The sequence below is a fragment of the Tiliqua scincoides genome, chromosome 5, assembly GCF_035046505.1.
Source record: "Tiliqua scincoides isolate rTilSci1 chromosome 5, rTilSci1.hap2, whole genome shotgun sequence".
NCBI classification, from domain to species: domain Eukaryota; kingdom Metazoa; phylum Chordata; class Lepidosauria; order Squamata; family Scincidae; genus Tiliqua; species Tiliqua scincoides.
Window position 1 is genome coordinate 116,534,865 of NC_089825.1, and position 23,850 is coordinate 116,558,714.

At 46.2% G+C, this 23,850-nt stretch overlaps 1 protein-coding gene across 1 annotated transcript; it reads right to left on the reverse strand.

Moving 5' to 3' along the window:
- Window positions 1-9,381: 9,381 nt before the first annotated feature.
- On the reverse strand, window positions 9,382-22,680 carry LOC136653369 (vomeronasal type-2 receptor 26-like). The gene is made up of 4 exons (XM_066630275.1): window positions 22,639-22,680; window positions 22,352-22,498; window positions 11,084-11,210; window positions 9,382-10,280 (listed from the first exon to the last, which is right to left on the reverse strand). Exons 1-4 carry the CDS (start codon window positions 22,678-22,680, stop codon window positions 9,382-9,384), a joined length of 1,215 nt encoding a protein of 404 aa, XP_066486372.1.
- Window positions 22,681-23,850: the final 1,170 nt, after the last annotated feature.

Sequence of the window (23,850 nt, forward strand, 5' to 3'; positions counted from 1 at the left end):
TTCCATTTCCATTACTCCACCACTGCCTGTGCCCCAGCCATCCCATGTGATGCAGCAGAGGCTGCATTAGTGCCCCTGCCTTTTGCAGGATGACTGAAGTTAGGATTGGGCTGTTAAAAGGCTACAATCCTATTCACAATTTCCTGGGAATAGACCCCATCGAACACGACTTACTTCTAGATAGACCTCCATTGAACTGAGTTGCAAGCCCCATTAATTTGGATGGTATTGAACCAATAAATAAATAAATAAATATTTATTTATATCCCACCTTTCTCCCACATTCAAGGCAATATAAGGCAGCTTGCAACATAAAACCAATAACAATAAATTAAAGCAATACTCAAAACATTAAGCATAAAAATATTTAAAACATTAAAACAGAACAAACAACCTGGATGACAAACTATTGTAAACCATCTCATTAAAAATGCCAGCCCACAAAGTCGGTCAAATGCATTCCTGAATAGAAAGGACTCGAGGCCCTGCCAAAAGGTCTCCAGAGAGGAAGCCTTTATTAATTCCAGGGAGCGAAATTCCATAAATGAGGAGCCACCTCTGAGAAGGGGCCCTATTTCTGTCAGCCGCCCCACTCACCTCTGCCGGTGGTGGCACAGTCAGAAAGGTCCACTCTGATAATCTTAGTGGATGGGTAGGATTATATGGAAGAAGGCGAACCTTCAAATACCCTAGTCTTGAGCTGTAAAGGCGTATAAGTTTATAAGGACTGAACACTTTTCTATAACATTTACTTGGTACGTCAGGATGGACCTGATGTGCATTCCATGTAGAAAGTGTCCCCACACTCATCTCAGTAAGATCCTACCTGGTTAAATGTTCTGGGCCATGTTATTGCAGCTTCATTGACAGTGAATGCTTGGTCCAGAGGAGAGTGGACATCCATCCTCCCAACTTTAACTCTCTGAAAAGATTGGTTTGAGGAAAAGTTCCAGTTGATAACATCAAATCCAGCTACTAACTGGCCATTGTGGTCAAAGGAAACCTGATCACCAGCACTGTTGTTAAATGAGACCCCTCTCAGGAAGTGATGGAGCTGGATGGAAAAGACAAAATACATGGCAAGTTTAGGAAAGGCGGTAGTTGAAACTTTCAGACTTAGGTCTACTAAATACCAAATCAACCTAAATCGCTGTGCGATGATGCAGTGGTGCTGTTGTGGGCTATGTTGCATTCTACAGGGGTTTTTTTTTTTGGCTGCTTGAGGTTTCCTCAGGGTAAGAGGACATTTGTCCCCTTGCCTCGGTGTAAGTTCTAGCAGCCACAATGGGTTAACTCAGGCCTGTCCTCAGCCAGCCATATCGCTGGTACAAGTCCACATTGATCCATGCAGTCAGAGCAAGACAGGGAAGGGCACTGCCGCCAATGCCACCCCCTCCTAGGCCTGACCCACCCACCACCACCCTGTCTCCCCCCCATTGTGCCCTGTCCCTGCACTGTTCAACCTTCTCCCCCAACCCATTCCGTCGTCTTTACAGGGCTTACCTGCTCTGGTGTGCCTCCATTGCACAGCGAGCATGTGCAGGAAGCCTCCAGCCTTCCCACTGACTCCCTGGTTCCCTGCACTCCCACAAAGCAATTTATGGCGCTTTTGTGGCTGCCAGCATATTTGGAACACAAGTTCCGCCAATGCTGCCTTTAGTCTGGATTGGGCCAGTAGTGCCACACAATCAACAGCACCCAGTTGATTTTTGGATGGGAAGATTGCTGGAAGATTTCTCACTCTTAATGATTCAGAAATGATAGGAAGTGCTACTGAGTGAGCGAAAACAATTAAAATTGTGCACACTCTGCTGATAACTATTATATGGAATAAGATAGGAAAGTCACAAAGCCGGACACAAATATGAACCTTATTGTCATTGTTTGCTAGGAGAACATGAGAACAAGATGAATGTGGGGAGAGAGTTGACTACATAGAATGTTTCTCGGGGCTATAGTTGAAATTCAGTGCATTGACACATGGCAGTACATACAGCACATTACCTGCCACCAGTGTTGATTCTGAAGATTCACTCTCCCTTGGTTCATCCTTGTCCTGTGCTTCAGACTGGATGAGAACATTGCATGTACAGCATGGGCTAAAGCACAGACCGCAGTGTAGATGCTGTAGCTGTGGCCAGTCATCCTCATTTCAAAAAAAGGCCCAGGAAGACTCTCCAGCTTCTCCTCTCCTGTGCAAACATCTCCCTCCACCTTACCCTGGACTGTATTTGGAAATGAGCATCCAAAGGCCTTCTGCCAGAAGTCACTGATAAAACCATCCCCTCCTGCACTGAAAGGGTTTCTGCTCTCCACAAACTGGTGAAATTCTTTGAGGTCATTGGAATGAATAGTAAAGGTGATTACACCATGGAGTGTTTCTGTATCCCAAGTCCTTTGATAGTCAAATGAAGTGAGCTCCACTTGGGCTGTTGATATCCACACTTTACCTTTGGGTCTATTTGTTTTGTGTTCTAGTTTAGATAAATATGGAAACCATTTAAAAGATGCCATGGAATATGATTCTCCATAGGCCACAATTACATTGGCTTCGCTGACCATCATTTTATCATGTATTTCTGCCCCACGTTGCAGCGCATCTAGAACTTCAGTGACAAAAGTAATCTCAGGAACTCTTTCTAAGAATGCAACACAGATGCCACTCTGTGAAAACACTGGGAGTACAGTTTGCACAAACCTTTCCCCATTTTCATTATCCATAGCAAGAACCCCAATCCATGTCCACCCAAAATGCAAAAGTAAAGAGATAATCCCTGTGTACTGAAGGACTTCCTTTGGTACCATCTGATAGAAGGGAAGTCCTGGGGTTTTGTCTTTCATCACTGGAGCAGAGCCATAGATGAGCTTAGGAGAAAGGTAAAGACAAGGGGTAATAGGAACAATCGTTGCAATTATGCAGCACTTCCTACTATACAAGTCAAACATTGCCAGCATTTTTCTCTAAAGCAGTGGTCTTCAACATTTGTCATGCCACAGCCCCGACAGAAGGATGGATCCACTGCCTATCCCGTCCCACTCCTGGGACCCATTCCACTCAGTTTTTATAACAAAGTATCATTATTGGATTGGATCTAAATCTTCTCTTGCACAGGCTTTGAAAGGTTGCTGCAAACCCCCAAATGATTGGGGGCTGCAACCCACGGGTCGAAGAATACTGCTCTCTTTTTATTCTTTAGCATTTCTCCCATGTGGTGGTGGTGGGGGGGGGGGGTAAAGATCTTTAGAGCAGTATTTGTTGAAGAATATTGCTCTAAAGAGATTATTCTTCCTATATGGTAGGATAACCATGATGCACTTCAATATGGACATATGTGCGGTTTTCAAACTGCAATCTGTTTGATTGATGGCATGCACCAGGGGATATAAAGAACAGACTGTCCACACTACAACATTCGGTACCAAAGACAATGGCATCTTTCAAGGTTTCCTTTTGTGGAGGGAGATACTGTACTCAGATTGTTCCATCCATATGCTGATAGCTCCTGACAGCTATGCTATGGTGGATTTTTTATCCAGGGTTTAATACTTACATGAATGGTAGGTTCCATCTGATCATTTCCGACTCACCCCTAATTGTCTCAAAACCATAAAATCACATCTAGAAGTACAAAGGAGGGGTGAAAAGGGTTCAACTGCCATTGTGACAGACAGACAGACAGACAGACAGACAGACAGACAGACAGACAGACGTTTTACCTGTGGAATCTTGTGGATATCTAAGAGAGTTGCCACATACAGGGAGATTTGGGGGTCTAGTCCTCCAATGACTACTATTGCATTTTTCTGGGTATCACATAAGTAGTTGGGAACAAATCTGCCCAGAGTGTATAAGAGTTGCATTGTAGCATGATAGGTGCACTTTGCATTGAAATAGCTGTCACAGATGGAGAAGCCCAAAGTGACATTGGGTAAGAGCTGAGGGTTTTCATTGATCTCCTTCACAGTAAATGCCAAGGCCAGGATGTGTTGATAATTCTTAGGCACTGCACTAGAAGCAAAGGAACATTTTTTTATCAGTAATACATTAAAAGTTTTGAACAATTCTCTTCACCTTTCCTCATCTTATACACTATTATTATGCTTAACCCATTTTTGCCCCACTCACAGGTATACAATTTGATCCCTGTTGCGTATACGCAACATTGGGCAGAAATGGTTTAATATAATTCTAATTCCCCCCCCCCCCCCAAAAAAAAAAAACAACCTTGGTTACATACCACACAAGCAAATGGAATATTTGGGTGCATGGCTCATTAGATTTTGGAGAGGAGGATGACTTAAACCCTTCCCTGATGGTGTGGCCTTAGTCCAAATTGGCCAAACATGCTGCTTTAGGACCTGTTTTTTGTGTGCATTGAGCATTCCTGACCATGACATGCTCACTTCATATCTGTTCTGGTGCTGAATTAAACCAATTACAACAGTCAGCCATTCTGATGTTGCAGTTTTAGGTCTCATCACTGGTAATAGCAAGAAAAAAAATGTGAATATAAAGTTAACAACATGACTAATTGCTTACGTAAGCTCTTCATGGAGCGCCGGTGGGGGTTCCTGAGTGAAGGATATGGAATTGGAGACGATGAAGCTCTGAGAAGCGATGCCACCAATGATGAGGTTCCCAGGCTGATGATATTTGTGAAGTGGAGGGTGTGGATCCCGAATGCCACACTTAACAATGTGAGCCTTGCATACCATGGAAGGAAGTAGTGACAGCAGGAATGACACAAATACCACCATTCTGAGTGCAAATATTTGGTCTAGAGACAGGTTAAGAAATACAGTATGACTTTTTTGTTTCAGTTGGCTTTAAGAGATTGCCAAAAGGGTTTTATGGGTTTTGCCACCTTTACCTCTGCCTACAGTTTGGTTTGATTCTTTTGCTGTTATTGCTTCATTTCTGCAATGGATTTGTCTCCCATTATGCTTTAATGTATCTTTTTGTTTGTTTTATTTTTGGATTGTTAGCTGTATTCTGCAGTTTAAAAAAAAATCTGAAAAGACAGGTGATCATTTAAACAAACAAACAAACAGATAAATGAACTACTTCTTAACAAATAAGTGACCCAAGTCATTTACACAGTACAGGAAGTTTTTTTAAAATGGACACAATCCTAACCAGGTCTACTCAGAAGTAAGTCCTATTTTGTTCAATGGGGCTTACTCTCAGGAAAGTATGGTTAGGATTGCAACCAATGGCCTCTGTTCCAAAAAGGCTCATAATCTGAAAACAAACAAGACTCAAGAGACACTTCAATAACAGAGACTGGGAGGACACTATGCTGGCATGAAGAGGACTAATTCTATATTTTCATTCTACAACACTGTAATTGGAACTGTGCTGTCCAACCAGTGCTATGAAAACCACTGATAGTCCATGATGGGTCCAACACTTTGTAAATTATTCAATGTGAATGAAGCACTGCCACTCCTACAGCAAAGCGAAGAGCAAAGAGCAGAGCGAAGGGGGCTGCAGAGTTAGAGGCAAGAGTAACTGGAAAAGTATGTCCTTTGCTGATCAACTAGCTGAGTGGTGAGCCATCCTTGGAAACTGTGGTGCTTGCAAAAGTGGTACAGGAAAATGTTGAAATATCATTCCTTAGAGTCTCCATGATGATGGGAGCTTGACCAGAACACTCTCATTCTGATGGCTGATATGTGTAAAGCTTGAATATTCAGCGCTCAGTGATCAGACTGAAGGATCCTGCATGTTCCTGGCCCAAGGCCTAGCTCTGAATGCTGCAAGATATATCTACATGTACTTCACTGATGGTGATATTAGTTTTCTACACAATAACTTCTGCTTCACAGGGTGTTTGGAGAAGTGGCAAAGTTAATTAGTTCTTTCGATAATGACTGGAGGGCATCAGCAAGCAGCAAGCTGGGCATTCCCTGGAGATTTGTGGGGGGGGGGGGGAAACATGTTTGTCACATCTGAGCAGAAGTTTCTCTTCCCCTTAACTGGATATAAAGGAACACTTAGGCTGTGGTCCTATACACTGAGAGTAAACCTCACTGAACAAAATGGGACCTACTTCTGAGTAGATGTTCATTGGCTTGTACTGTTATTCCAAGTTTAATCCTCAGCAACACTAGAAGTGCAAGACCTTGATCCCTACAGGAAATGTATGCATTTGATCATAAAACTGGTGTAGTTGGAACAGCACTCCAGAAAGGCAGAATTTGTAGCTGACCAGACAATGCAAGATAGTGGCCTGCCTATCTATCTATCAAGCCAACATATGTTTCCTAACACTTACGTATCTTGTCGCATCATGGTCCATCTTGTCAAACCATGCCATCCTCATTGAGAACTCTCTGAAGGCAAGTCCTGTTTCCCCCATCAGGAAGCACCAAGACTTCTCCTGGAGTTCACCAGTCTCTGCTGCTTCAAATGCCTCCAACTCCAACAAATCTTGGAGTTGCCTGTCTGCTACGACTGCATAGGTTCTTTAATATCACTGGCATCCAGGTCCAGATGCAGCTGCCCTGTGAGCTTCATCATTTGATCAGTCAGCTCTTTGTGCACTGATCACTCTGAAGCCCTTTGAAGTCAGGCCCAAACACAGTGTCTTCCAAAACCCCCTTGAAACACACAAATCATTCAACTGTGAGGGAAGGCATTTCAGTGATATCTGAAGTGAGCTTAATCTTGAATAGGATGTTGGTCACTCTGCAGTATTTTTCTACCTCAAAAATACCGTAACTCACAAACCAGCCTTCAAAAATGGTCATTTTGGTCTAACTGTTGTGGTTAACATGGAAATAAACAGCGAGGGCAGCTTCTAAGTGCTGGCAGAATTCTTGCTCCCACAATGGTGATACCTCCCCTGCGGACTCAGCCCACCAAAACAGACAGGTGCAGAGTGAACAGTTCAGGAATTTATTTAAAAAACTATAAGAAATAACAGAAGCAAGAGGGACTAGGTGAATTTCAATAAACACTTCTCTTAAAACCCAGCCCCCTTTAGCAGACAGATAAGTGATAAGGTACAGTACAGGGCAGTGGTGTAGTTAGAGGGGCTGCAAAGCACTAAGTTTTGCAGGGAGCCTCACAAGGGCATGCAAGTCGCCCCTTCCCCTCGGAGCCATTCCAGGCGGTGGGAGCAAAACAAATGTGTTCACCTCCATTTTGCTCCCACTGCCTAGAATGGCTCCAAAGGGGGAGCCGTGAGGCTCCCTGCAAAATTTAGTGTTTTGCATCCCTCTAACTATGCCACTGGTATAGAGTGATAGAAAAATCACTCCCAACCATGGTGACCAGATACAATGGAGGAAACAGTGCCTATTCCTTTAACCATTGTATAGAAGAGGGGATTTTGGCAGGTGCTGCTTTTTAAACCCTTTAAAGCTGCACCTGCCAAAATTCCCTCTTCTATACAATGGTTAAAGGAATAGGCACTGTGTCCTCCCTTGTATCTGGTCACCCTGCTCCCAGCTCAATCACTCAGTCTCAGTAACAAAGGGGATTGAGGACTCTGCCTGGTGGCAACCCAACCACACCCAGAAAGCAGGTACCTTTAAAAAAAGTGGTAAATATATTGAAAAGGCATTAGCATGCAAGATGGCATACATTTCCAAGTTGCAGCCTGCAGTCACAGATGGAAAAATGCTTCCTCAGGTAGAGTTAACTGAAGTGCCCTGCTCTAACTAACTGAACTCTCTAACCCCCCTTTATGGTATGGAATCTTATTGTCTTTATGGTATGCACAGAAAGGTAACATAGCTTAACAAACAAGAACTCTTACAACAAGAGGAAATAACTACAGAATTGACACTCACCTTTCCTAATGAGAAACTCTCTCATTCAAGTGATCTCCAAAGCTACTTGAGAGGCAAAAACACTGAAGGTGACTATCCGATCTCTTCTCACTCCTCTAGGCAGCAACAGCAAAGAACCCTGACCCACCCAAAAGCCCCAGGTGAAGAACCCCTGCCTCAGCTCGGTCTCCTGCTTTTTTAATGTCCGTCCTGAACATTCTGGAAGGTTTACCATCAGTGGCAGATCTCCCATTTACTTGATGGGGCAAATGCTTAGGGTGTGGAGCCTTGCACACCTTTAGTACCCCATGGAAGCCTCTCTGAGGCTCCTGGCATGGTCAGAAACTGCTTCTGGTTTGCCGGAAGCACAGTTTAAAGCATTGGGGAACCTTCAGGAGGCTTCCCCGACAAATCCTAGACTCGCACAAGGCACTGTGCTCTCCAGATAAGTGGGGGGGGAGGCAGATTTGTGTACAGGAGGGCAGTGCCATCCCACGGGGGGCACCATCATGGACCTATACCCTGGGGCACAGGGCTAGGGAGGTCTGCTACTGCTTACCATTTATGGTCAAAGCCAAACCCGGTAGTTGCAGGCTTCCCTCTGGTCCTCTGCTTGGTTTTTCAGGCCTTTTCCTGCCTTCAGTAATAACCCTTTCATAACTGAACCACAGTCCATACTAACAATATCCTGCTACATAAGCATGTAGCTTTTCAGCATGATAAACAAGTGATTTCCATTTGTCATCTCCAGTTGCATTACCCCCAAAGAAAAATGTAAGCATATATCTTTTGGCAGTCTGAAAACCTGGCATTGTTCTTTCTCTTTTGAAATGAAAAGTTGTTCTGGCATTGTCTTTCAGAACAAACCAGTCTTTAATGTCATGTTACTGGTGGTGCTTTTCTGGCATGTACCCAGCACCATGTGGACATGTATGCCAGTGTGTCATGCATTATGCACACTAATAAAATAAATAGGTTGTTGGGCAACTGCACCCATCTGTATTGAAACAGTGTTGATAGAAATGTCTGGCCCTAATGCTCTCATCCTTTTCCAACGAGGCACTTGTGTTTGGGTTTCACAAAATCTGTGAAAAAAGTCAATTAAAATGAAAACCTCTCTCTCTCTCTCTCTCTCACACACACACACACACACACACACACACACACACACGTGCAAGCGCGTGCGCACCCCAGATCAAGGTCCCCTAAATTCAGGGTATAATGCTGGGAGATGAACAATCTTTCACTCCAGCTTCTTAATGTGACCTGCCTTATGGTAAGCAGACTTTTCAAAATCAGAGGCATAAAATATGTACCCTTTCCAAGGACATTTGCCCATATCCAAGTCCACTGAAACTGAGACTTTGTTATGATTCCTTTATTACTATGAAGTAACTTAAGAGACAATCCATGAATTCATCTTTCAAATTGTGCTCAAACGTGCAGAGCTCGAAGAAATATTTAATTTACAAAACTTCAGTGGAAGAAACTCTTTCGAACAAGCTGCTGTGTATTTGCATGAATGCACAAACACACACATGCAAAGAGCAACAAATCTCTAGACAAAAAACTACATCAAACACTCTCAGACAATATAGTTATTCAGATCTTTTTTATAAGCTGTTCCCTGTTATTCAGCTCAGGTTGAAACACAACTATATAACATTTGGGGAAAAAAATGAAAGTCAGCAGCCCAGCACTGGAGGCCAAGATAGAGAAGATCTCCACAGCAACCATGTACTTGCCCTTAGAGCTCAGGTAGGTTGGAAGAAAAGAGATCCAAACACTGCAAAAGACCAACATGCTGAAGGTGATGAACTTGGCTTCATTGAAACTGTCCGGTAAGTTCCTAGCAAAGAAAGCCACAGTGAAGCTGACAAGAGCCAGGAGGCCCATGAAGCCCAAGACACAGTAAAACATCATCACTGACCCTTCATTGCATTCCAGCACAATCTCACCCATCACTGAATGGAAATCAGCATCTGGGAATGGGGCATTTGTGGCCAGCCAGGTTACACAAATGGCTGCTTGAAGAAGAGAGCAGGAGAGGACAATCGAGTTGGCCAGTCCTTTCCCCACCCATTTCCTCATCCGGGATCCTGGCTTCGTTGCCATAAAAGCCAGAACCACAGTGATAGTTTTTGCCAGCACAGCAGAAACAGCCACAGTGAAAATAATGCCAAAAGCAGTTTGTTGGAGGAGACATGTCACCTTCCCAGGACGTCCAATGAAGAGCAATGTAGAGAGAAAGCAGAGCAGGAGGGAGGTTAGGAGAGTGTAGGTGAGATTCCGATTATTGGCCTTGACAATGGGAGTGTTGTGGTGCTTCATGAAAGTTCTGAGCACTAGAGCTGTGATCAAAGAAAAGGAAAGAGCAAAGCAGGTTAAACTGATGCCCAAAGGTTCTTCATAAGACAAAAAGTTGATAGTCTTTGGAATACATTCATCCTGCCATTTGTTTGGATAGCTTTCTTTTGTGCAGTTAGGACACTCCTCCATGTCTGAAAAAAGAAAAATTGTTTTCAATCTCACTAAAGTGCCACTGATATCAACACCACTAAGAGCCCAATCCTTTCATCAACTTCCTGCCAACACAGCCATTTTACTGGAGTGCATGCTGCATCCTGCATGGGAAGTAGTCCTGGAGGTCTCCTCCTTTTAAGGGAACACTTGTCCCCTTGCCCTGCGTAAGTCTCCTCTGTCAAAACAGCCCTACTCAGACCTGCACCAATACTTGGCAGGTGAAAGTCTAAGGGGACCTGGGAAGCCAGATCAAAGCTAAGAAGGACATAATCAGAGGGATATCATGACCTGCTGCAAAGAATGGGCAGCTGTGATATGCAATCATAATAATAATGGCAAGTGTCAATTGACTTGAACAGCCATCATCCTCAGACATGTTGTTCTCAAACTGGAAGCGGGATTTCTCAAGAAATGCCTTCACATCTTCCTCCAGCTTTTCATGACTCATTCAATTTTACTGCTTCATTTTTTTTTTAATCCTTGCTCTGGGAGAGAGGTGCCATTTTGATCTGCTTTGGTGTCACCTTTCTAAATTTAGGTATCAATTATTGAAGTGTCGGTTAATTCCCTAAACATGATTCTTTGAGGTGGGGATCATATTAAAAATCATGTTTCATTTTACTTTTTAAACCTCTTCTTCCTTGCTATCCTCAGCTGTTGTGGATCTGCAATGGCACTTTAGAAGGATTTCCAGTGTGCTGCCTCTGGCTGCGGCAAGCTTTTTTTTTCATTTTTAAGCCTTATATTCACTGAAATACAGTTGAATAACCTGTATTCTTACCTGTCTGATTGGAAATCTTCCCTTCTGGACATGGGATGCAATCATAGCAGCAAAACGGCTCTCCCTCCTTCACTTTCTTGTGGTAGCCAGGAAGGCAACTCTTACTGCATACGGAAACGGGCCCTGTCTAGTGCATCAATGAAAGAGGCAAGTGTTAATCTTGAGATGTAAAAGCTTGGGATCTTTCATTTTCTTGCAGCTTCTCACTGCAAAGATGCATGAACTCTGTTCACTTGGTTTCATGTTGAACCACCATGAACACCTTGGAGATACCATACTGAAACACCAGTCAGTCTACAGCCCAATCCTAACCTGCCCTGGAGCAGGTAGGCCAGCAGGCCTGTCCTGCATACAAGGCAGGGTTGGGACTGAAATTGGCTCAGCCTGGGGCAAGGGGAATCACTTCCCCATGCCCCGGGTAAAGCAGAAGCAGCCCCAATGGAGCTACTCAGATCTGTACAACCTAAAGCAGTGGTGCAGATCTGAAGAGCCTGGAGCTGCCCCAGACTGCCTAAGAATGGGGCTAGGATCTGGTATAAGTGCCAGATCCTGGCCTTGTGCCCTGCTTGCCCCCGTTTGAAGTAACTCCCATTCCACCCTCCCTCATGCAAAAATGCCCTCTCCCCACCTCCGTTCCACCCTCCTGCCATCCTCTTTAAGCCCCCAAAAGTACTCCATCTGATTGGCGCAGGGCCTGGATCTGGCCCTAGCGAGTTGGCATGGGCCCCTGTGCCAGAAAAGCTGACTCCTGAGTCAACACACGTTTATGACACTCAGGAACAGGTACAAGGGACACAAATCTCTCATTGGATTTTGCTGCCTGGTTGGCACTAGTAATTTTTTTTTTCTTTTTTGGTAATTTCTCTTTAGCTGCCTTACAGTGGAAATTGAGGTTAGATATTTTCTAAGGTTAAAAAAGAAAGAAAAAAAAACACACCACAATTAATATCAACTTCAAGCTATGAGATAAGACCATTGATTAATCCTGGCTTGGTTTCCAGAAACAAACCACAGTTACTCAGACCTCCAAAATCAGACTCTCAACAAACCATAGCAACATCATGGAAATTATCTGCCCACTCCTGTCCCCCACCACATTATACAGAATGCAGCCACAGCAACAGAGGACGTACTGCAAGCTATGGTGAGAATGGGGCAGTCAGACAGCATGCAGGCAGTGGGTATTTTTTGCTTACCTTCTGGGAGGCTGCCAGATGACCCGTGAGTCTCTTTGGAGATATGCTAGTCCTCATCATGACATTTATCTGAGGAGAGCCAGGGGTTGGGGGTGGGCAGAATAATGGAGGACAAGATCTAGCATGCACAACTCCTGCTTGATCCACCCCCTGCTAATTTAGAATTTACCATGACAACCAAAATCTGAGAGACATCAAACACATCTGTAAATGTGGTTTATTCTGCAACAACAGGATCCTACCTGATTAAACCAGCTGTGCTGTGTAATGGCATCCTCATCAACGGTGAAACCCTGGCCTGGGCTATGGTGGGGGTCTATCTTCCCAACTTTCACTCTTTGTAAGGAATCTTTGGATTGAAGAACCCAGTTGTAAAGATCCATCCCAGAGCTTAACTGCCCATTCTGGTCAAAGAAAACTTCATCACCTGCACTGTTGTTAAATGAGATTCCTCTCAGAAAGTGATGGAGCTGAATTGAAGAGGAGAAGGGAGAGTATTTGAAAAGGCTGCAACTACTAAGCAATGGATAAGTTCTTTCAAACTGAATGATCCCTGCATTTTTTTTCCTGGATTCTGTCATATTACATTGCATTTATATCCCAGTTCTGCTTTAAATCAGAAAGATAAGCGAACTTATTTTCCCCTTTTGCACCTTCATCTGCAGAAGTTATCAGCTGAATCAATCATTCTAGTAAATTATTTGAATAGCCTATTAACTACTTTCACAGAAAGTTTGGTGCCAGAAGGAAGCATTTCAGTTGGTTCTGTCTCCATAAGACTTTGACAATTTCTTATTTTGAACCACATTTGAAAAGGTGAGGCTGGATGAGATGCATTTTGTGGGACTCAAGAACTGAAGATTCTATCTCAGAGGTACTTCCTATGATCCTTAAGAACTTACTTCCATGAGGCAATGCTTAGGAGACTGGAAGTGAGCCAATGTGCACCCTATTTTCAGGGGAAAAAAAGATCTGGACAACTACTGCCCAGTGAGCTTGACCTCTACACCTGGAAAGATTTTCTAACAGATCTTTAAGCCATCTATCTGTGAGCTTTACAAAGGGGTACGGTGACTGCTAAGACCTAATTTGGTTTTCTCAGGAACAAGTCTTGCCATAGAAACATATGTCCTTTTATCATAACCTTGGTAGATTGGGGTGATGCTGTGGACATAATACACATGGATTTCAGTCCAGTTTGTTGCAAGTTTCCCATGGCATCCTGATGGGCAAATTAATTCTATGCGGCTTAGTGATGCTACTATTGGGTGAATCCATGGTTAGCATACTCAGAGAAGGATGGTCAATGGTTCCTCCTGAAGTTGGAGAATAATGATCATGATAGTGATGCAATATAAGATAAATATGGAAAACCTAGAGAAGCAAAAGTATGATTGGGGGGTGCAATCCTGACCTGGTGCTGGGCCAGTGCAAGTCCATTGCAATTGCCTGGGATGCAAAGCATGCTTGCACCTACATTTGAGGTGGGGAGGCGGGCTCAAGGATATGTGCCAGGCTCCCTATGCCAACGCTGGCCCCAGGGTCTGGGTGGACATGGGGAAGGCAGGGAGGGATGAGTTCCAGGGCATGGGAGGTGATGGCGAGCAGGCCTGTGGGCAAGTGGGAAGCAGGGCCAGTGCCGGATCCTAACCCCAATCCTGGGCAGCCTGGGCCAGCCCCAGGCTGTTTAGATTTGTGCCACCTCTTGAGGTGGTGTAGATCCAAGTAGCCCCATTGTGGCTGCTGTGGCTCTCCCCAGGTTAAGGGGATGTTTTTCCCCTTGCCTCAGGCTGAGCCTCAGCCGGACTGAAACCTGCACTGGATACAGTGCACATCAATGGGCCTACCTGTTTCAGTGCAAGTTAGGATTGCCCTGTGGAAGGTGCTGGAGACCATGTCCTGTGAAGTTTGAAGATGTTGGACATGTTTAGTTTGGAGAAGAGTTGGCTAAGAGGTGACATAACTATTTACCAGTATATGAGAGGGTGTCATGTGGAGAATGAGGTGGACTTGTTCTCAAGTTCTCTGGATGGCAGGACCTGGGCTTAAACTACAAATGTGATATTCATTAAATGTTAGATCTATGCCAGTAAAGGTCTTAGGCAGTCATTTTCAACCACTGTGCTGTGGCACATTGGTGTGCCGCGAGGTCCACCAGTGTGCCACAGGAATTTGGGGGAAGGTCATTTATTAGTAGGGCCAATGGGGGATGTGAACCCCCCACTGGCAGCATGGTGTGCCTTGTCAGTTGTCAGAAACCTGATGGTGTGCCTTGACAATTTTAGTGCTTTGTCAGTGTGCTGTGAGATGAAAAAAGGTTGAAAATCACTGGACCTGCGTTCCGCCGCCTGGCAGTCGCCTAAACCACCAGGCAGTGGAGTGTTAAATGGGGGCATGGCGGGAGGTGGGGGGGCATTCCAGGGTTCAGGGAGGCAGGGAAGGATGGGGAGAGGGCAGGGAGGAGGCCTGAAGAAGGGAGGGAGGGAGGGAGGGAAGTAGGTCGGTGGAATTCTGAGCCCTGTGTCCGACCACAGGGCCTGACATGGGACTTGTTGATTCTGCTGTGTCTTTGGAGCTGCTGCGGAATTGACTAGCCCTATTGCAGGGCTACTTCCCTTACTGGGGGGAAGGGGTTGAACGTCCCATTCTCCCAAAGAGGTAGTGGCAGCTGCCCAGGGTACACAGGATGCTGCAGCAGCTGTTTTTGGCACCGTGGCAGCCTCATGCTCTGAGCAGCTCAGGACTGGGCTGTAAGTAAGTAAGTATTGCTGAGTGGTTAAAGTCACTGGACTGTAGGCTGGAAGGTCAGCAGCCCAAGAGTTGGAGACCCTGGTGCTGTGGAACAGGGCAAACTCCTGTTACTTGCCTCAACTCCTGCCAGCCTAGCAGTTTGAAAGCATGTAAATGAAGGGGAGGAGCCAGGAGGTCTGGTCTAGAGGGTAGAGCCTCCATTTGCCTGAAGATAACATCTACAAGGTTGCCGGTTCAAGGCCACTGGCACCATGCGACCTTGAAGCAGCTGACAAGCTGAAGCCGAGCTATTCCATCTGCTCTGAGCGTGGGAGGATGGAGGCCAGAATGTGAAACCAGATCAGAAAGAAACACCTGAATGTTGTGGTTCTTGAAAGAAAGAACCTTCTTTCAATTGTAAAAATCCCTACGGGGATCCCTGCCTATGTTAACCACCTTGAATAAAGTCTTGAATAAAGACCAAGAAAGGTGGTATATAAATACCTGTATTATTATTATGTAAATGCAAGCAGATAAATAGGTACCACTTTGGTGGGAAGGTAACAGCATTCCATGCACTTCAACATTTAGTCATGTTGGCCACATGACCACGGAAGATGTCTTCAGACAACGCTGGCTCCCTCAGCTTCGAAACGGAGGTGAGCACTGCCTCCTAGAGTCAGACATGACTGTATAGGGGAAACCTTCACCTTATGTAGTAAAGGTTAGGAAGAACTTTGTGGCAATGCAAAATACAATTTGTAACAAAATTTGAACCATTTTGTGTCTATGTGAATATTATTAATTTTTGTGCAAGGATTTTAAAAATGCCACTATTTTTGGCATAGTATTGATAGTTTAGACACAAATTATGCTATGCAGTTGTATAAGACATGTATTACAATCTAACAGACCATTGGGTCCCAAACTTTTTCAGTTGGCCTACTGGGCCATTGACTGCAGCTTCCCATTAGGGTTATAATCCTATACTTTATCTTTGAAGCCACAGCTCAGAGTTTGGGAACTACTGCGTTAGGCAATAGGACAGATAAAAACACACAATTTAAGATAACTAAAAAGTATAGGCGTGCCCCCATATCCATGGACATGGGTGAAACCGCGGATACGGGCAAAAACTCTGCTCCCCTTGCCTCCGGGGGGCGTGCGCATATGTTGGGCATACTCGGGGTGCCCGCTTTGGAGGGCCCACTGGCCTGATCCGTGGATATTGATATTTAAAAAACAAAACTAAAATTACCATTGGAATCATTGCCTCTGACAAAACGATCCCAGCGGGGCTAGATGGGCTCTGCATGCAATATTTTTCCCCTTACCACAAGTAATGCCCAAGGCAGCTGAATGGGACTACACAGGTCTGTACCAGCTGAACAAGCTGGCCAGCTGCGGGATAGATCCCCGTCTACTTTTTCTAATTCGCCGCCTTCACTCATCTAATTTCTGTAGGGTTCGCCTTGATGGCCTGGGTACCACCTCCGATAAAATTTCCATCAACAAAGGAGTTTGTCAAGGCTGTATACTCGCTCCTCTCCTTTTCAACTTATTTCTGGCAGATTTACCCCCTCACCTATCTAGTGGTCAGAATTCCCCTCCCTTCCTCAGTGGTGTCCCTCTTCCCATGCTTCTTTATGCAGATGATGCAGTCCTCCTGTCTGTCACAAGATTGGGCTTACATCGCTCATTGTCCTCCTTCCAAGATTACTGTCTATCTAATGATTTAATAATTAATTCTGAGAAAACCAAAATTTTAGTTTTTGCTCAATCCTGGGCCCTGCTCCCCTGGAAGATAGGCAATCTTTCTTTTCAACAAGTTCAAACTTTCAAATATTTGGGGATTACCTTTCATTTCCGTCACAGTTGGCTCTCTCATAGGAAATTTGCTATCTCCTTATCTTCACTTCACTTAAATGCTATTGCCCGTTTTCATTATTCTAGTGGAAATCAATACGTCCCCACTGCTCTCCACATATTCAAAACTAAAATTATTTCCCAACTGTTGTATGGTGCCCCTATCTGGATAGAGGCTGCGAACCAAGATCTGGACCGAGTGGCAGCCTCTTTCCTCAGACGAATTCTGGGGGTTCCCAACCTAATTAGATTATCTACCCTTGTGCTTGAACTAGGGATCCACCACCCTTCTACCATCGCGTGGTCTCTCACTTTCAAGTTTTGGCTCCGCCTACACTTAAACACTCATTCTGAGTCCCTTTTAAAAGATCTACTAAAGGACTCTTCTTTTTCTAAGTGGTTCAAACTTATCGATTTCAAGCTATTATCATTAGGTCTGTCCCCTGAATCTCTCGCAGATATTACGCTCCATAGAGCCCACTCAATCATCAAATCTAAACTTTGGGAATCCGAATTTAACCAGCTCTCTTCCAATCTTAACCCCACCTGCTCACCTCAGTTCTTTGGCCTTCTCCCCTCACTTGGTTGCCCTCTCAATTATTTCAGTAATCTAATTAACCCTATCAAGAGGAGAGCGTTCATGCGCGCAAGATTTAACATCTTTCCCTCAGCTGTTCATTCTGGCAGATTCTCCAATATCCCGCGTGATCACAGATTATGCCCTTTTTGTTCCCTACAGCTGGACACAGTGGACCACATATTACTTTGTTGCCCAGCTCATCAATCCCTTTGAGATATACTCCTGAAACCCTTCTTGTCTCCTCTTTCTGGTATTTCTACTGAACCCTTACTTGTCCTTCTGGGTGACAACTCTGAGGCTATCACCAGTGCAGTAGCAGAGTTTCTTTCCGTAGTTTCCAAGTTAAAACCCCCACCTTGATGCCTTGTCCCACCCTTGTTTCCTTCCTTTCTTCCTTATTAGCCCCTTGTTGTGACTTCCCCTTTTGGTATCAAATCCACTGTGTTGGCCACTGTTATTTATTTCTTTTAATGCCAATAAAGGTTTATGGATGGAATGGATCTGTACCAGCTAATTCTTGTTCAGTCCTGGCAGGAAAGATAGGATAAGGCTTCACTGATCCCACCCCATACTTGGTCTGATCAGCAACTGTTCTGCCCTACCCCTGCAAGAAACCCCTTTTCCCACCTCCATTACATACTCCCGCCATCCTTCTGCCACCCAGCACATCTCCTCAGGATCCATCATTGGTGGGGCTGGACATGCTTCCCCGCCAGCACCATTTACTTTCTGGGTGCCCCAAACATGCTTTTGGCCATGTATGCAGCGCTCTTGGCTGGCATACATGGATTGCGCTCTGAATTGTATGAGAAATATTAAAAAATCAACGTAAACAATGGTTGATGCTAAGCATTTGAGTCCTTTACCTGCCATTGCTGGTTCAGTCCCCCTCTCTCCAGCATTGTTCTGTGTGTGAGTTGAGACAATAGCATGGCGTGTAAAGCATGCGCTATGGCATAGACAGCGTTGTAGATGCTGTAACTCTGACCATTTGTGCTCATTTCCAATGGAAAGTCACGAATTTTGACTAGCTTGACTTCTCCTGTGCACTTTTTGGTCCAATTGTAGCTATCAGTTTCATTTAGTCCTAAGCAGGGAAGCAAGGGCATCCAAATGTTCCTGAAAAAACCCTCCCCCATTCCACTGAAAGGGTTTATGTTGTCCAGGAATTCATAAAATCCGGGCACATCATTGGCTGGAGCTCTGAAGGATAAAGTACCATGGAAAGGTTCCAGTTCCCATGTGCCATTCAATGCAGATATGCCAAGATATACTTGAGCCGTCGTTATCCACACTTTACTTTTTGATTTACAGATAGGTTTATGTTCTGGATACATATATTTAAATAATAACAAAGCGTACATAGAGTAACTGTCTATATACAGTACAAATACATTTGTTGTGCTCTCCATGACCTTATCATGTAATTTTGCCCCCCGTATCTTCGCCTCAGAATTTCCATAATAAGAAGGCATTTTCAAGATTCTTTCTATAAGGGCAAAACAGATGCCATGCCGGGAATAGAGTGGAAGCACAGACTGAACAAACCTTTCTCCATCATAATCATCTGTTGCTATGAGTCCAATCCATGTCCATTTGAAATGCAGAAGTAAAGAGAGAATCCCTGAAGATTGGAGTGTTTCTGCAGGGGCCATATTGTAGAATGGAAGTCCTGGAGTTTTATTGTTCATCACAGGAGGAGGGCCATAGATGAGCTAAAGAAAGGTGGGGAGGAAGTGAAAGAAGACTACTAGAGTCTCAAGATTGCAATTTTGAATGTTGAAAACACAGGTCAAGAGGCTGGTACGGGATCTGTGGGTGCAGGGGGAAGGCAGGAAAGAGGCATTTTGGGATGGGGGGGCAGTTGATGGGAGGAGGGCAGGCAGTGGGTAGCCCCATGGGTGGGCGGCAGGTGAGGCCAGAATCTGGCACTAGTGCCAGATCCTATCCCTGGTCCCGGGCAGCCCAAATCAGCTCTGGGATGTTTGGATCTGTTCCACTTCTTTAGATGGTGCAGATCCGAGTAGCCCCGTTGGGGTTGCTGTAGCATTACTCAGGGTAAGGAGAAGGGATTCCCCTTGCTCCGGGCTGAGCCACAACCGTACACAATCCTGCTGTGGATGCAGGGCAGGTCTTCCTGCTCCAGGGCAGGTTGGGATTGGACTGACAACCTACCTGAGGAATCTTGTAAATATCCAAGACCGTTGCCATTTGAAGGGAGGTTTCTGGATCCAAACCCCCAATTACTGCCTTCAGGTTATTCTGAGTGCCACATATGTAGTTGGGGACAAATTTCTTAGGCGTGGATAGAAGTTGCATAGTGTCATAATAGGCCCATCTTGCATTATGAAAGCAGTCATATGCGTGTAAGCCCAAAGTGCTATTAGGTAAGAGCTTTAGATTTTCATTGATTTCCGTTACTGCAAATGCCAAGGCAAAGACGTGTTGATAGTTGTTTTCCTCTGTCCTATGATGAAAGTTGCATGCTATATAAAATGTTTATTGCACATTTGGATGGATTTTCACAATTGTGTTTACATAAGAACATAAGAAGAGCCCTACTGGAACAGGCCAAAGGTCCATCTAGTCCAGCTTCTTGTATATCACAGTGGCCCACCAGATGCTTGAGGGAAGCGCACATGACTACATGAGACCTGCATCCTTGTGCCCTCCTTGCATCTGGCATTCTGAGGCAGAATGTCGTTTTCTGCAACGTCTTCACCATAACTTGGGTAGCCTGTTACAGTGACCAAGGCAAGGAATCTTTCACAGCCCTCATCCCTAACAAAGCTTTCAGTAACCCTAAAGAGACTGATGTGTTTGGGGAACCTTGAAACAGCATCTGGAACAGCATGGAACTGGGCAAGTTGCATGGGTGTTGCTAATTCCTGGAGGCTGTGAGGAAATTGCTAGTGGACCATGCATGTGCTGCTGGCACCCTTGCTGGTTATTGGGTTATTTTGGAGGCGGGGGGGGGGGGAGGATAGACAGCTTTGACAGAGTTACAGTTGATGAGCAGTTAATCACAAAGGAACCTGATGTCACACAGAAATGTGTAAAGGAGAATGAGAGATTGGACCTTGAAGCATGCACTGAATCCTGCTGAGGACAGGACATTATGGAGACTTCCTCAAGATATTCTCTGACTCTGGGGCATGCGTCCTCTACCGCAGCTTGTCTCCTGCAACACCTAATTTGCTGGCTGTTGGAAGCCAGCACCTCCCAACTTGATTTCCACCTTCTGCCCAACTCTTACCCCAACAAGGATCTCTCCCATTCCTTTTACTCCTCATTCATTTCTGCCTCCCCCCCTCCCCAAATTGGCTTACCTTCTCTGTAGGGAAAAAAGGAAGGTTACTATACTGTTACCATGATCATTTGCATAAGAATATGTTTTATGACACTGTGACTACAAGCATGGGGAAGAAAATGAAAATATAACTTCCTTACACAAGATCATTAATTTCTGTTTTGTGTGGTTCCTCTGTGTCAGGCCACGTATCTACACGGATTTGATTCTGAGAAAGAATGGCACCAATGATGAAGTCCCCTGACTGATGGAACTTTTGAATTGCAGGTTCAATTACAGGCAGATTACAGGCTCTGAAGTTAAAAGCATGAATCAAGTGTGCCATGTGAGGAAGAAATACCAGCAGCAACCCCTGTAAAGCCACCATCCTGAGCACATTATATACCGATTACTCAATTTTCATCTACAAAACTAGCATTCAAGACTTGGTGATCATCATGGTCTGTCCTGCAGTTCCTCTCCCTCCAGAAATTTTTCTCAAGTCTGGGGTAAAAAATGTCGGTCATCATCACAGAGTAGTCAGATGACCTTCTGTTCTCAGTCCCCAAACTTGGCTTTAAATAGTACAAGAACACCTCCAAAATATGCTTCTCGTAATAAAGCCTTAGTTTGGCAGGTGGTAGGTATTACTCTGCTTGGAATGTTGACAAGCAGAAGTGAACATGGTCTTTGGCTAATGACAGGGGGAGATAATTAGTAAGTCACAGCCTCCAGGTTGGGGATTCTCTAAGGAATGGATGTTTATCATACCTGAAAAGAACTTTGTCCTTCCTTTGTTTTGAATGACGAGAACCACTGAGGTCAGAAAATCAGTTCAGTCTTGTGAGAGAGGAAACAATGGTGTTAGGGATGGTGTTAAATGTTGGCTAAGTTGGGAACTGGTCAGGAGTCCTGATCCATCAGAAATCCTTCTTGGTCAGGCCAACCCCTGAATCATACCAATTCTAATAGTGGCACCCAATGCATCATCAAGTCATGGGCGGGACACCACGTAGAGCCCAGTGCCACGCTTCCCCCAGCAGCCTGCTGCCAGCATGGATCATGCTGTATGGTACAAACGATCTCCTTAAAAGTACAATTAGACCAGTTTGTGGGAAGATCATTAATCTTGAACATCATGTCATTGCAATCCTGCCCCTCCCATTGCTCTAAGGAGTGCAGGGTTGACTATCCCGATCGCTCAATTGAAGAGGTGATCGGAGTTTGTTTGGCCTGGCCTGGGCACGAGAGTCTCCTCCCAATGGGGAGAGGAAGGGGGCTTGGGCTGGCAGCTATGGTGGGCCTTTTAAAGGACCCAGCCCTCTTCCTACTTTGCACATGGGCACCGTGGGAAGAACAGGTTGCTGGTTCGCATACTCGGTCGCTGGTTCGCCATATTTGCTGTAACGTGGGGTGTTCTCAGGGTTCCCCCCCAGTTGCTTGGGTGGCTTGCCCGCTTCACCCCCCTCCAGACTTTTTCCCATGGTGCCTGCAGGCCCAGCCCACCCCCAGTGCCCACAGACTCAAACCCACCCCCTGGTCATCGTGCCACCGGCCCATTAATTCCCGGGAAAGGGCACCCAACCTGCTGTTCCCTCTAAGCCTACCTTCTGCAGGGGCGGGGGGGACGCATGCTGCATGAGGGGGTCGCTCCGGTGCGCGGGTTGGGGTGGAGGCTCCTGAGGCGGCTGGTCTGCTACGGGGCCGGTCGCCACGGCTGGCAGCTTGCTTGAAATGAGTCCCAGGGCAGCGGCCTGTGTTGGGGTTTGCTGCCGTGGCTGCCCACTGGTCGGGGTGCCCGCTGCCTCAGTGGGTGGTGGAGCGACTGCACATGCTGCGGCTGCCTGCTGGTCAGGGCTCCCTGCTACCTCGGTGGGCGGTGGAGCGGACGCACCTGGGAGGTCGGATGGCGGCCGCTGCGCTTCGCGGCCGCCATCTTGGGAAGGCCTTCCTTACCGGGCAGCCATCTTGATAGGGGTGAGCCCCCTGCATTTGCGTGACTTCGCGGTGCCATCTTTGGATGGTCGTATCTCCTGCACATGCACAGCTTCACGGCACCATCTTACAGAAGGCCGAGCCTTCTGCGCATGTGCGACCAGTGCCATGGTGGGAGGGTTTTGCCCTGGGCCATCGTGGGCACCATGTTGGGGTGGTTTCCTTCCCGCATCCGCGCAGTAGGGCCCGGGCACAGCTTTTTTGCACATGCACAGCCGGCGCCATGCTGGAAGGGGCCTACTCGGCCCCTGCTGGCCGCCATCTTGGGGAGGTCTCCTCCCCACGCGTCCCCAAGTCAGCCCTTGCTGCAGAGCCGGGCGCCTTGCTGGGGCACCGGGCACAGGCCTGCGTCGGGCCTTGCTGCGGAGCCAGGTGCCCGGGTGCCTTGCTGGGGCACCGGGCACGGGTCTGTGCCAGGCCTGGCAGGGGGCGCTGACTGCGGGGGGCCCTATTCAGGCCCTTGCTGGTGCAGCTTGGGGTGGTGTCCTGCCCACAAATGCGGGGAGGGGTTCAGGCATGGGCCGGCGTTGGGCCTCGCTGGGTGACTTCGGTCATGGGGTGATCTGTGAGGGGGGGCGGCCCCCCTCAGACTGCTCGGCTATGAGCAGTCACCTCCCCTTGCCAATTCCAGAGCTATGGGGCCCTGGGTTTCAAGCTGCGCACCCTTCAAGGGTGCTTTAGGCTTATTCCATAGTCTTTCATGTGGCTGGGGGGTGTGCTACAATTTTGGGGGGGATTTGGAATTGCAGCCCTTGGAGCTCAGTGAGCTGGTAAAGCTGGACCCCCTCTCCTTTTCTCAACCCTGCTGAGTTTGCTCAGCCTGTTCCCGCCCCCATCCCAGGTGTGGGGGCTGCAGGTGCCGCCTTACAGGTCTGGGGCATGATTTGTGCCTGGCAGGGTGTGCTTCGAAGGCTTAGAACCATAGACACTGCACTGCAGGTTCTGAGGGATTAATCTGGCACTAACTGCTTGCCTGTTCACTCTCCTTACAGGTTAGCACCTTCTTCTTTGCTTCAGCCTCTTTGTCACCATGTGTAGGTCTCAGCGTAGAGCAGGCCGCAAGGCGCCCGCTGCTACAGCATCTGTTGGGAGCAGGGAGGCTTCCATGGCG